The following is a 14,093-nucleotide window of genomic DNA, read 5'->3' on the forward strand; positions in this document are numbered from 1 at the left end:
ATACTCTCTTTCACATGTACAGGCTCTCAATCATTCACATACATGCAATCTCTCACTCACACACACAGGCCCCCCCCCTCCAGCTGTCAATCATTCATATACATGCAATCTCTCACACACACACACACACACGCACGCGCGCACCCCCCCCCCCCCCCCGCGGCCCGGAAGAGGAAGTGGAGAGTATCGGGTGCCTGCGCGGGAAGAAGAGGCCACGCTAGTGCGCTCGGCATCGGCCCGAAGAAAGGAAGACTGCAGCGCGGCTCGGAGGAAAATGAAAGAGGTTCAACCGCGGCCGATGGGACTCCGCCTCCGCGAGGGCTGAAAATGAAGAGGTTAGTGTTGCGAGGAGGCTGCTGCTGCCTCGAGTTCCCGGGGTGGGGGGAGAGAGAGAGTGAATGAGCTGTTTGCTCGCTCATTCACTCTCTCTCTCCCCCACCCCGGGAACTCGTGGCAGCAGCAGCCTCCTCCCAACACTAACCTCTTCATTTTCAGCCCTCGCGGAGGCGGAGTCCCATCGGCCGCGGTTGAACCTCTTCATTTTCTCCGAGCCGCGCTGCAGTCTTCCTTTCTTCGGGCCGATGCCGAGCGCACTAGCGTGGCCTCTTCTTGCCGCGCAGGCACCCGATACTCTCCACTTCCTCTTCCGGGCCCCAGGGGGGGGGGGAAGAAGAGAGCACGCCGGTGCCGCTGACTCCAGCTGTCCTGCTGCGTTCCGCCCGGGCGGAGGAGGACCGGGGAGCAGCTGGGTCAGCGGGAAAGTGTGGCGACACTTGTCTGCGAGCCAGATGCAGCCCTCAAAAGAGCCATATCTGGCTCGCAAGCCATGGGTTCCCGACCCCTGGGGTATGGTAAACAAGCATAAAGACTCCTTGATGAACTTCATGTAGGTTGGCCCCAATGCCATTGAAAAAGAAATGTTGATGCAGCATAGAGGAAAGAAGCCAGATGAACCATTGCTGATGCAGCATTCAATGCACAACACACCAAAGTCCAGGAAAGTACGTGTTTCGTCGTCCAAAACAAAATAGATGAATAGATCGACCGCATATTGTGTCAAGTCACTCAATACACACTGCATAGACTCATTCCAGTCACTTGATACATGAACCATCGATATGTCTGATGCACAGTACGTTGACACACATTACGTTGGAAAACCTGGTGCAAAAAGGCATTGAAGCCTATAACAAGAGGATTAAGCTTCACCGATCCATAATGCATCTGATTATCCTTATACACTAGGTGCATCAAAGAAATCATTAGCAAAATCCGATTTGTCAAAGAGGGAAATGTCGACATATCAGTTGATGCATGTGATTGTAGAATCGCTTCCACTTATACATTCACAGCTGGAAATGATCTCAGATGAAGGACAAATTCTTTCATAAGTATCGCCATGATCTTCTGCTTGTAAAATGTCCAAGGAAGGAAAATGACACCTGCTAGTGCTACAGAGTCAACCAGGAGAGTAATATGCACCCGAGATTCTAAGAGCAGTACTACCAACACAATTATATGCAGCTTATAGTTCTTCACTAGTAGAAGTCCAGCTACACCTGCCCCCTTCCATTACCAGGACCCTTCTATTTCCCCATCTATTAACTCAGGGCCCATACCTATAATCACCAGAACCACTTTGCTCTATTTTACCAGAAGCATCTAATCCTCTACCTATGGTAGAAAGAGCCCATTCTCAAATCTGAGGCGGATGCTCCACTGCTCACTCCAGCACAGAGATCCTAGCAGGACATGGTTACTGATATTGTACGAGGTTTATTCGCTTCATTTGTACCGGAACTGGAAGAAACTACCTTCCCCCTGTTTATCCCATTATCTCCCGAGAGGATCATGCCTGGAGCACCATCTCCGCCAGCATCCTCCTACTCAAATCAAAAGAGATCCAGTCCAATGAACATCCACCTCTTCATCCCATTCCATCTCAATTACTTAGTCCTCCTCACTCTCTGCAATCATCCTGGTCCAGCTATCGATCTCTAGGGAAGTCTTCCAGCAGCAACACGGGCAGTCCATCTGATTTGCCACCAGGACTGCCAGATCATATATCTCCACCAGAATACTTATGCTACTCAGATTTTGTGGAGAAAACAGGAAAAGCTCTTAACATTGCAGTACATAAAGATCCGGACCCAAGAGCAAAGGTTATGGGAATTTTGAAAATCTTGGAAATTCCTGTGGAACCCTCAGCCTTGCCAACCCATGCAGTATTGGACACTGTCCTCATGAAAATGTGGGAGACCCCATACTTGGGCTCCACCATGGTGTGCAAACAGGACCTAACATTTGTATGAAGTCTCTGTGATTCATAGAGGTACAATCCACCCCTCCCCCTCACATAGTTCTGTAGTAGTGGAAAGTGCTATGAAAAAGGCAAAGAAGACCTGGCTTCATTTGAACAGATCTCTAGATAAAGATCAGCATATCCTAGAAGGCTTCAGAAAGAAAGTCTCTTTCAGGATACATTGCTGATTGCAATGATCATGCAGAATCAGTTCTATACAGTTCATTATATCTATGATTGCGTGCAGAACTTAAAACCTTTCATCAAGACGGAGACCGGTGACCTATTTTCCCTACCTCCTCTCTACGATTTGGAAGAAGCCATCTGACACCTTTTACAGACAGTTTACGAGTCCTTTGATACTACAGCAAGAACATCTACTAGTGCATGATGCATGGCCTGTCTGAGAGCCAGCACAATTAAAGAAGAAGTCCATGAGAAGCTTGCCGACCTATTCTGTCTTAGGAGACAACTTGTACAGAGAAAAGCTATGGGAAACCGTAGCCCAAATCAGGGAGCAAAATATAGCAGTATAATCACTATCTACTTCAGCAGACACACATTCTTCAGTTAGAAGATCATATATGTCTTATAAATATCCTTATTGGGGACCACGTGATTCTGTGAGAGAGAGGAGACATGCAGCCTGATCTCTCTGAGGGCTCTGTCCTCTAAATCATTCTTTTGCAACGAGTTTAGAGCTGCAATTCGACAATTTCTTTATGGGTCATTTTCCATTTATCCCAGTGCTCCGGACATAGTCTGTGTCTGTCGCCTTACATTAGATAATGGCAAAGAAATCATCCAGGAAAGAAAAAGACAAACCTAAAGGGAGCAGACTATAGCCCAGCCTCCTCCAACCCAGACCTGATGATCACAGAGGTAGCTGCAGCAGTGCTTTCAGCTCTAGAGAGGAAATTTGCCCTGATCTCCACACAATTACAGGTGTAAGCATACAGCGTACTGAGATCCAACAACAGATGCATATGGCAAAGCAGCGTATATCTGATATTGAAGACAAGACAGTTCATGCTGCAAACAGAAATGGCCGAAGTGAAAAAAACAGTGCGACTCACTCCAGTTGAAAATCGACAATCTCAAAAACAGATCATGAAGGAACAACCTAAGAGTAATAGGAATACCAGAATCTGTACCAGACAGTTCATTGGGGACCCTAAAACTGGATGATAAACATGGCACACTGTTCATTGAAAGAGCTTATCATTTGGGCCACCCCGGGCACAGGGGAAAGTGTCAATTCTAAACCACAGGTAGTCCTTTTTCGGGTCCCGAATTTTCCACACAAAGTTGACATTTTAAGAGCGTATCGTCAAGAAGGGGAATTACAATTTGAGGGAGAAAAAGTACTTCTCTTTCAGGATTTCTCAGCTGCTGTAGCGACGAGGAGGAGGGCATTTGCCCCCATATGCACCCAATTGATAAAAATGCATATCAGAGTGACGCTGCTATTTCCAGCAAAATTGAAAGTTCTACATAAAGGGAAAAATGCCTTCCTTAATTCTGTTGAAGAAGCTGATACCTTCTTACAAGAACTGAATTCAGGCTGATATCTCATAATTTCACGCTGATGTTCCTTTGTGGATCCACTGTAAAGAAGTGATTCCCAGTGTTCCAGTTGTCTGGTCTCTTTATACTTGTTTTTGATATATGAAACTATTTGCTGTTTTCTGTTGAACTCACCAGTTGTGGGGAGGGTCCTCATAGCATAAATGGTTTAATTATCTTTTTGTTATAATTTGCCTGCTGTGCTTGGCAGATGGGTTAAAAAATATTTTTCCTTTGCTCATTGTGTAATAAGGTTGGGGATTTCCATTTGGGCACTGTTTTGAAGGCTTTAAAGCAAAAACTAATAAGATATATTCCTGGTAAGCAAATCCTTCTAGGCAACATTTATGCTCTGAACACATATTTACAGCCCTTTTTTTAAATAAGATTTTAGATCTTCTTTTATTGCACTCTCATTTACTTAAATACATTTTTTTTTAATTTTTTAATACTTTTTTTTTTTTTTTTTTTGGCAAAATGGACATGCAACCAGCCAAACCCATTTTACAATCTAATCAGAATCATGGTCTACCTTATTTATGTACTCATCTTGATTACTGGATGTTTGGAAGGCCCTTCACCCCTTGGAGAAGGACTTCACACATGTTTCCAGGGCACGTGGTTCAAAATCTCATTTAGATTACTTAATGTTAAGCAAGGAATGTTTCTCAAGTGTGGTGGGACCAGAGATAGGTCCCCTTGAGATTTCTGACTACACCTGGTGAGGTTAGGCATTGAGGACCTCGCTCCCTTGATTACCAACAGGAGATGGCGATTTTCTCCATATATTTATCGTGATAGTAACTTCCATGAGTATCTGCAGGAAAACTGGAAGGAATATGAATATTTCTATCAAGCCCACAAGACAATCCTACCTTTTTTATTGGGAGACTGCTAAAGCAGTACTAAGGGGAGAGGTAATAGCATATGTTGCTAAAAGGAGGAGAGAGATTGCTAATGAAATCTTACGTTTGGAAAAACAGTTGAAATTAGACAAACATAGATATTGTCAGCACCCTTCGGCGGACAGCTGAACGCAATTTTTTGCGACTCAAAATATGTTGCATGAACTTTTACATCAGAAAACTAAAAAGAATTTGCTGTATTATAAACACAAATTTTTCCTTTATGGAAATAAATCAGGGAAGCTAATGGCCACCATTATAAAGACTTGGATTGGTAAGAAATACATTTTAGCCTTGAAAGATAACATGGGTCAATTGAAACATTCCTCTAAAGAGATTGGCGACATTTTTTTTATCAATATTATAAAGACCTATATTGAGCAGAGCCCTGCGATGATCAATCGATCAGGCCTATTTAGCTAAAACAACTCTCCCCTGTGTGTCAGATGAGAATCTGCAGTGTCTGAATGCCCTAATCACTCTTCAAGAAGTATTGACAGTGATTAAATCTTCTTTATACAAATCTCCATATCTTTCTATATGTTCTGTGATTTTGATATTTGGAACACTTTCCACTATTTTTCCTGGCACTGAAGTCAGGCTAACTGGTCTATAGTTTCCCAGATCGCCCCTGGAGCCCTTTTTAAATATTGGGGTTACATTAGCTATCCGCCAGTCTTCAGGTACAATGGATGATTTTAATGATAGGTTACAAATGTTTACTAATAGGTCTGAAATTTCATTTTTTAGTTCCTTCAGAACCCTGGGGTGTATACCATCCGGTCCAGGTGATTTACTACTCTTCAGTTTGGCAATCAGGCCTACCACATCTTCTAGGTTCACCCTGATTTGGTTCAGTCCATCTTACAGACTGATCCCAGTGACTGACTAACTCTTGAGTTGAACTGCCATCAATATTTTTATCAGCTAGGCCCATGAGTCTGGGGAAATACTGGGACAGCTGTTAGGCTTTTGTGTTTTGCTGTTAAGTTCACTATCACCAGGGAAAGCTTAAGGATGTTAATTTGCTGGTTAAAAACTTCCTCTCCAATAAATATCACCTCTATTATATGCCCCACGGTCTGTATGGGAAAACTAACAACCTGAATAAAACTCATAACCTGCAAAAAATCTGAAGCTTTCACAGGGATGATCTGTGTCTGAATCATCACTTTTTGTTCCCTTTTCCCTTTTCCCTTTTCCCATTCCCTTTTTTATTTTTATTCCATTTCCTTTCTCCCAGTTCACTCTTATGCTTTCTGTAGCCTTTCTTCCTTAAATGTGCCTCTTCCTCTCAGCTCTCTCCTTTTCACCCTCTCTCCTCTCATATCTCCAGTCCTCCCTTCTCATCTCTAACCCCATTCATTCACTCATCTCATTCACTGTCCATCCTACTCCTCCCCATCACATTCCCCTTCCCTACTCTTATCCTATTGGTACATCATCTCCTCCCGGCCCTCTGTTGTGGCAGAACCAAAGATACCAACAGGAACAAGCTTGCCCATAGCTGTTACACTCCTGGGATGATGGGGGTGAGAACACAGTGTCCCAGCAGAATCTTCTAGATGAAGGAAAACTGTCTCAACCCTGCAGGCCTAAGAGGGGGGGAAAGTATGGCAGATGGGGGAAGGGCAAGAAAAGAGTATGGTGGTTAGCAGGGGATATCGGAGGCACCAACTAGGTGCACAAGACTGAAGGATACTTGGAAGCGCTTACTAGGATCTCTGATTTTTTTTCACAGTTCATGGAAAACAGGAAAGTCTGTGGCAGTTGCCATGGCTTTCAATGGTGGAAAACCAGGGGTGCTGTGTATATGATTTTTCTTTCTCACCTGGCTCTCTTCTTGAGCTTCCAGATCCTTCTCCAGCCTCAGGAGTTTCCATTTACAATGGGGGTGAGGGTACAGATGGTAGTTCTGAGGCTGAGATGTAATGAGTCTTCATTTACAATTAACTGAGTTTTTTTCCCCTCCCAATTAGAATTGTACATCTCCCTTTTCTCCCTGTCCAATCTAATCTCTGAAATAGTTCTCTGACTGAAGGGTGGGGATTGTGGTTCTCTCCAGAATTTGGTACAGGTGCAGTGACCAGGCCTTCCTTTCTCCAGGGACAGTGAATGATGGCTTTATGCTGTCCCCAGTCTCCACTGGCCTGAGAAGCAGGAGAAACTGTTTGTACTGATTAGCAGAGTAATGAGAACAGGAAATTCCACACTGCATGGAAATCTGAAGAAGTGCTTTGGCAGAGAGTTGAAGGCCACAGCCACCTTGGCTGTGGCTGTTGTCCTTTGGGTTACCAAGGAGGAGTGCTTCATGGCACAACTGCAAGACTGCATTGATTCTCAAACCAGCCCTTGGGAGCCTCCTAGCCAGCCAGTTTTTCAAGATATCAAAATGAATACATCTAAGATGGATTTGAATATATTGTGTTTCAAATGTATCTCATGCACATTCATCATGAATATCCTGGAAACCGGAGGATTGGGTTAAGAAGTATTGCTGTAGGACTTGGTGGATTATGGAGGACGAGATCTCTGAGACTGCTAGTGATTGGTCATTTCTGGCACATACCAAACCCAGTTTCTCTGTCTTTCTGCAGACCTGCCTCCTTGGCCTGTACGTAGGGTGGCAAAGTCCCCTGCCAGAGCGCCAGTCTTTGATCTCTCTGCTACAGCAATGGTCCCATTGGAGTTCCATGAGGATGGGCTTCTGTGACAGGAGATGAGGCCTGCAGGCACAGGCTGACTTCGTCCCCACGCTCACTGCACCATTGCTGGAGCAGAGCCCCCTGAGATCTGGAAGTGGGGGATGGAGGGAAGGGTTCAAAGTCAGTCAGGGTGAGTCAGGAAGCTGGAACTAACAGTGCCTATGGGCACCATTAGCCAAAATCCATTGCTATTTTTCAGTATCCAAATACAATGGTGCTTCCCCCACCTCCTAAAATGGACCCTTGCACAAGTGCTGGAGAGGGTGATGGCTGCTTTGGGATTATGAACAGATAATCCTGAAGCAGAAATACAGGACAGATCCTCAGAGAAGGAGAACCTGAAAATTAAAACCATTCCTAAACGTTCTATTTTTGATAGCTGTAGAATTGTAAATTGGTGTATGGGGGGGGGGAGGGCAGAATATTAGAGTGGAGGAACAAGAATTATGTCCAGAATCAGGTCATATCCTACCATCAAATTTAAGTAACGTTGGTTTACCCTAGACCTATCCTAGTCCCTGAGCTGGTGACTTCTCAGATTTAAATGGAAATGGCTGATTTCCTCTGTCCTTTTCCATAGGAGCTGTTGCATACTACAGTGCACTTACTGTCCTTATTTTTGTCTCTTCCAGTTTTTACAACTCAATTGGTGAAGTGAATCAGCAGGCACTGAAGAAAATACTTATGGGTTGTAAAAAGGTACATCTTATGCTTTTAAAGTTTGGTAAATTCTTACTCTGACTACTGTCAGTCAGCAGCAGAAACCCCCACTTGGCTTCCATCCTGATGCATCTCTTTCCTATGGGGCCGGGATGCTAAGTACTGCAGGGAGGCAGGCTGGCTGCACTGAAACATGGCAGCGGGGCACGTTCCCTGTCATGGCAGAGCTTTATAAATAAAACCAGTAATCATTTCAGTATTTTAAATTTTCCTGATAATTGCTCACCCTAGCATCCTCCCCTCTCCTCCTTCCCCTAGCTGCAAAATCTTGGAATAGCAGGGAAACTAATATCACTTCAAGCGCCAAACATGAAAAATGAAAATCTGCCTGTCGTGCCATTTTCATTTCATTCAGCAGGTCCTTCTTGCTGCAACTTATCCAAAACAGAAGGAGCAGCCTTTCGTAGAATACTGTGATGGGGGGGAAATGGGAGCACTAAAGGTATGTGGCGTGTGTTTTTCTACTTAGAATGTGATAGGCTGGTACAAATTCCGCCGCAACACGGAGCAGACCATGACATTCCGGGAGAAGCTTCTACACAGGAACCTGCAGATGCACTTAGTGAACCCGGGGCTCGTCTTTCTGTTAATAACGTCCAGCATCACCACAGAAAGCAGCTCCACACACAGGCTGGAATACGCTCTGCATAAGCCACAAGAGAGGTGAGTACCGCTGCCCGCCCCCTCCCTGGTGTTCTGGGGTGAATGGAATTTTGTGTTGTGGTGATGCTGGAGCTGACATCTGCTACCTTGTTCTGCTCATTCTGGGGGGGGGGGGGGGGTTTAGTGGTAAGAATGATAGACGTTTATTTCAATAATCTTTAATATAAAACAATAAGCTAGAAATGTGGCAGAGTATCTTGATCCTTGCATATACAGCCTGGCCATCACCTTTCAGTAGTTTCTTTCTTTTCTGGGGAGGGAGGAGGATTGTTGCATTTAAATTTTGGAATGATAACAGGTGCATTGTTCAGTTATGCAAGTTATTTTTGGTTGGGATGGGGGATGTAATTTCATGTCCTGTACTGTCCACATGCTCCTCTCTCTATATTTTTAATTGCTTCACATGTCTATTTCATGCAAAAAGAATATATTCTTGTGCTTTTAATTTTTATTCATATATTTTTATTGCATGCACAAGAATGTTTTATTACAATTTGAGGAAAACAGCATTGTTGGGGGGGGGGGGGTGCAGTTACAGGCAATATATTGTACAACAGAGTTTATCTATAAAAAATCGTTTTAGTATCCTCAACCAACACATGCAAAGGGGCTGATATTCAGCTGCAGAACGGCTAGTTCCCTGTACATACCCGGATCAGTCCAGACCGTGGATTGAGCCTCCTGTCCAGCAGGTGGAGACAGACCAAAACTGTGAGGGTATCCTATATCAGGACAGAGCCTACCCTACACCCCTTCAGTATTCGTCTTGACTCCAGCAGGTGCAGGCAGCTGAACCTATGGTTCCCCCTTCTTCTTCTTCCCTTAGTTTCCCTGAGGGGATTTTCTTTACTTTTCGTGTGGATCAAGCAAGTATTAAATTCTTGTTTAAAAAAAAAAAAAAGAGGACTTTGAAAGTTTTCTCCCTTTTTTTCCTCACAGAGACAGTTCAGTCTCTTCGCTCTGCTGGGAGCCTAGGGGGGGGCTTGCCCATCCTAGGCCCCTTTTTCCCGGTGACCAACTGGGATGATACTGGTGGTGCAGTCCCTCTCCCATTATCTAGCTGTCCACTGTAAAACCGTACCCTCTCAGGGAGTGTTTTCCCCTGACTTAGCTGAGCAGTTTAAAAAAAAAAAAAAGGGTACAAGCAGGGCTGTATTTGTTACTTGTATTTGTTAATTTTTAAGAACTGTGGACAGCTCCGGCAGCCTGCAGAGTTCAGTCGCTGCCTCCGCTGACCGACTTCAGCCCTGCACAGCTCAGCTGTTTTTACTTTTTTAGCAAATTTTTTTTTCTTCAGCGCTGATGCCCCTTTCCAGCACCTGTAAAGCATGTGGAGAGTCTGCCACACGTTTTTCCCACGGAGGCTTCTGTTCAGCATGCCTACCGGGTGGGGAGGGTCCCTCATCGGTCCCCTCGCCTACAGCAACCTGGGGGCGAGTTTCCGCCGCGTGGCCTGGAAAACCACGGGAACGGCAGCCATCTTGGAAGTAGGCTCAAATGCAGAATCGGATGTGCAGGAGAAAGGTGAGCCCGATTTTTTTTTTTTTTTTTTTTTTTTTTTTTTTTTTTTAATTTTTCCTCCAGATTTGAGCTCCCCTCATGCCCCGGAGGGGGTGCCTGACCTTTTCCTACCCCCCCCCCCCCCCGGGAAGTCTAAGTCTTGTTTCTCTGCGGATTTTGTGCTTCTTATGCACAAGTCCTATTTAATCAGCTTACAGCAGGAGGAAGATCCATCCCTGGAACCCCCCCCCCCCCCCCTCCACACCAAAAAACCCGCAAATCTTTCCTCCACAACCTTCGAAGGCGCCGGAGGGCCAGGATTCGGTTAGGGTGGTCCCAGGGGTCCAGCCGCCTCTGGATCTGCCACAGCCGCCGCCGGTCCCTTTTCCAGATCCGGATGATCCTCGGGTGCTCGCTTATTTCAAAAGGAGGAACTAGAACTGCTCATTCCCGTCATTTTGCAGGAACTGGGAATTGAGTTGCCCCCGGCAGATATGGTTATGGCCGCAATGCCTGCCTACATGGACCCGGTCCTGGCGGGACTCAGGGATCTTCCATGTAATTTTCCTTTTCACCCTATGCATAAGCTGATGCTCCTTAGGGAATGGGAGTGCCTTGAGGCAGGACTTCGAGTGGGAAGGGCTATGGACAAGCTCTACCCCCTTCCTGAGGACTGCTTGAATCTACTTAAGATGCCCAAGGTAGATTCCTCTGTCACGGCTCTAAAGGATGTCCAGGACCGCAAGTTGGAGTTTTACCTCAAACGCATATTTGAGGTCCTGTCCTTGGGAGTTCGGGCGACAATCTGCTGCAGTCTCATGCAGCGGGCAAGCCTCAGGTGGGTTCAGCAATTACTCAGCACCCAAGACCTCCCGTCTGCAGAAGCGGAGCAGACTGTTCGCTTGGAGGGAGCGATTGCATATGGGGCAGACGTCCTGTACAATCTTCTGCGAGTACAAGCTAAGGCAATGGTCTTCGCAGTCTCTGCCAAGTGCCTGCTCTGGCTGAGAATTGGTCTGCAGACGCCTCTTCCAAAGTGAATTTGGGAACCATTCCTTTCAAGGGCCAGTTGCTTTTTGGTGAGGACCTAGAGCAACTTATCAAATCCCTGGGAGAAAATAAGGCTCATAAGTTGCCGGAGGACCGCCCGAAACAGTCTAAGTCCTTCTTACCCTCTTGCACTAGATTTAGGGGGCAACGCCGATTTTTCCACCAGAGCAAGGGGCTCGTTCCCGAGGGGTAATGCTTCCCAATCTCAATCCTGGCCTCATTCCTTTTGGGGACGTTGGCCTTTCAGGGATGGTAGCCAGCAACACTCGGTCACCAAGTCCTCCTCTCAATGAGATGGGGCCAGCTCAGTCCTCCATTCGAGACTTATATGGACGACTGTCCCAATTTCTTGGGGAATGGGCCACCATAACGACGGACCAGTGGCTCCTAAAGGCGATAGAAAAGGCTACGTGTTAGAATTTGCTCAAGACCTACCGGATCTTCACCTGGTCTCCCCCTGCGGAAGTCGAAAGAGGCCTGCGGTCGAATAAACCCTGCGCAGGCTGCTGGAACTGGGGGCCATAGTCCCAGTCCCAGTGGAAGAACAAGGGTCCGGCCAATATTCCATCTACTTCGTCGTGCCCAAAAAGGAGGGCTCCTTTTGTCCAATTTTGGATCTCAAGCGTGTCAACCAGGCTCTCAAAGTTCCCCATTTTCAGATGGAAACCTTGAGGTTGGTGATAGCGGCAGTTCGATCCGGAGAATTCTTGGCCTCACTCGATCTGATGGAGACCTACTTACACATCCCGAATCGCTGTGATCACCAGTGGTATCTTCGGTTCGAGATAATGGGCCAACATTTTCAGTTTTGAGCACTCCCCTTCGGTCTTGCCACAGCACCGCGCACTTTCACCAAGGTAATGGTGGTAGTGGCGGCCACCCTGCATTGAGACTGAGTCCTAGTCAAATCAAAGTCTCTTTGCCAGCTGGCGGTCAGCAAGGTCCTGTCATGTCTGACCTCTCTGAGGTGGGTCATCAACTTTCCCAAGAGCAAGCTTCAACCCTCCCAGAAATTGGAATTCCTGGGAGCGTGATTCGACACTCGAGTAGGCAGGGTGTTTCTTCCGGAGAAACGATCTCTCAAACTCAGGGGCCAAGTGCGCATTTTTCTCTCTCTTGCCCTGCCAATGGCCTGGGATTATCTCCAGGTTCTGGGGTCCAAGGCCTCCAATATCTATCTGGTCCCCTGGGCTTTTGTGCATATGCATCCGTAACAGAAAGCCTTGCTATCCTGCTGGAAACCGGTATTGGAACAGTTTCAGAAGCCCCTGCTCCTCTCCGAGTCTACCGTCGCAGAACTGCAGTGGTGGCTATCGCCTGCCCATCTTCAGAAGGGGATGTCCCTTCTGACACCGCAGTGGATCGTGGTAACAATGGACGCCAGCCTCTCCGGCTGGGATGCTGTATGCCAGACCAGGTCTCCTCAGGGATATTGGTCTCCGACCCAATCTCGCTGGCACATCAATCGACTGGAAGCTCGAGCTGTCCAATTGGCTCTCAAGGTCTTCCTTCCCCTACTCCTCCACAAGGCGGTGCGGGTCCTATCAGACAATTCTACCACTGTAGCCTACATCAATCAACAAGGGAGCACCAGGAGTCGCCTAGTCGCTCTGTAAGCCAGTAGGCTCTTCGCATGGGCGGAACGTCACCTAGAGCGCTTAGCGGCATCCCATATCGCGGGGAAGGAGAACGTTCAAGCAGATTTCCTCAGTCGCCAGAGGTTAGACCCAGGCGAGTGGGAATTGTCAGATGCAGCGATGAACCTGATCATCCGCAGGTGGGGTTCCCCTCAATTGGATCTGATGGCCACCATGTGCAATGCGAAAGCTCCTCGGTTCTTCAGCCGCAGATGGGAACATTGCGTGGAAGGGGTGGATGCCCTGGGCCTTCCCTGGCCCCGCGACATTCTTCTGTACATGTTCCCTCTCTGGCCGTTAGTGTGCAAAGTACTCCGAAGAATCGAGCTTCATCGTGGGCCTGTCATTCTAGTGGCTCCGGAATTGCCTTGCAGACCGTGGTTTGCAGACCTCGTGAATCTAGCCACGGACGGTCCCCTCGCCTCGGTCATCTTTTCCATCTTCTTCGGCAGGGTCCAGTATTTTTCGATCAGGCAGATTGCTTCTGTCTAGCGGCCTGGCTTTTAAACAGCGGAGATTGAGAAAGAAGGGATATAAGGAAGAAGTTATATCCACTCTATTGTGGGCCAGAAAGCAGACTACCTCGCTTGCTTATGTCCGAGTATGGAAGGTTTTTGAAAATTCGTGCGTCGTCTCGGGTATCTCGGCTCGTAAGGCTCTGGTTTCCCAGGTCCTTTCTTTTCTCCAGAACGGTCTCGCAAAGGGGTTGTCGTTCAGTTCCTTGCAAGGGCAGGTCTCCGCTCTCAGTTTCCTCTTAGGCACCATTGACGGTTATTCAGTGGCAGCTTATCCAGATGTCGTCCGTTTCCTCAAGGGAGCCAAGCACTTGAATCCTCCGGTCCGGGTTACTTGTCCCTCGTGGAGTCTTAACTTGGTTCTCTGGGTTCTCTGCGAAACTCCTTTTGAGCCCTTAAGGATGGCTACGCTCAAGGATTTGACCCTCAAAACCATCTTCTTGGTGTCCATTTGTTCAGCCAGAAGAATTTCAGAGCTCCAAGCGTGGTCGTGCAGAGAGCCTTTTCTACATTTCTTGGTTTCAGGGGTA

General features: G+C 46.9%; 1 protein-coding gene across 6 annotated transcripts in view; it reads left to right on the forward strand.

The window, feature by feature from the left end:
- The window catches only part of ABRAXAS1 (abraxas 1, BRCA1 A complex subunit), a 98,355-nt gene that overhangs the window by 45,049 nt on the left and 39,213 nt on the right, over positions 1–14,093 (forward strand). For all 6 annotated transcript variants that reach the window (XM_029599423.1, XM_029599442.1, XM_029599433.1 and 3 more), the window contains 2 exons: positions 8,111–8,177; positions 8,668–8,861. In XM_029599423.1, the coding sequence (XP_029455283.1) occupies positions 8,111–8,177; positions 8,668–8,861 (261 nt within the window). The remainder of the gene's footprint in view (positions 1–8,110; positions 8,178–8,667; positions 8,862–14,093) is intronic.

The sequence above is a fragment of the Rhinatrema bivittatum genome, chromosome 1 (assembly GCF_901001135.1).
Source record: "Rhinatrema bivittatum chromosome 1, aRhiBiv1.1, whole genome shotgun sequence".
Taxonomy (NCBI): Eukaryota; Metazoa; Chordata; class Amphibia; order Gymnophiona; family Rhinatrematidae; genus Rhinatrema; species Rhinatrema bivittatum.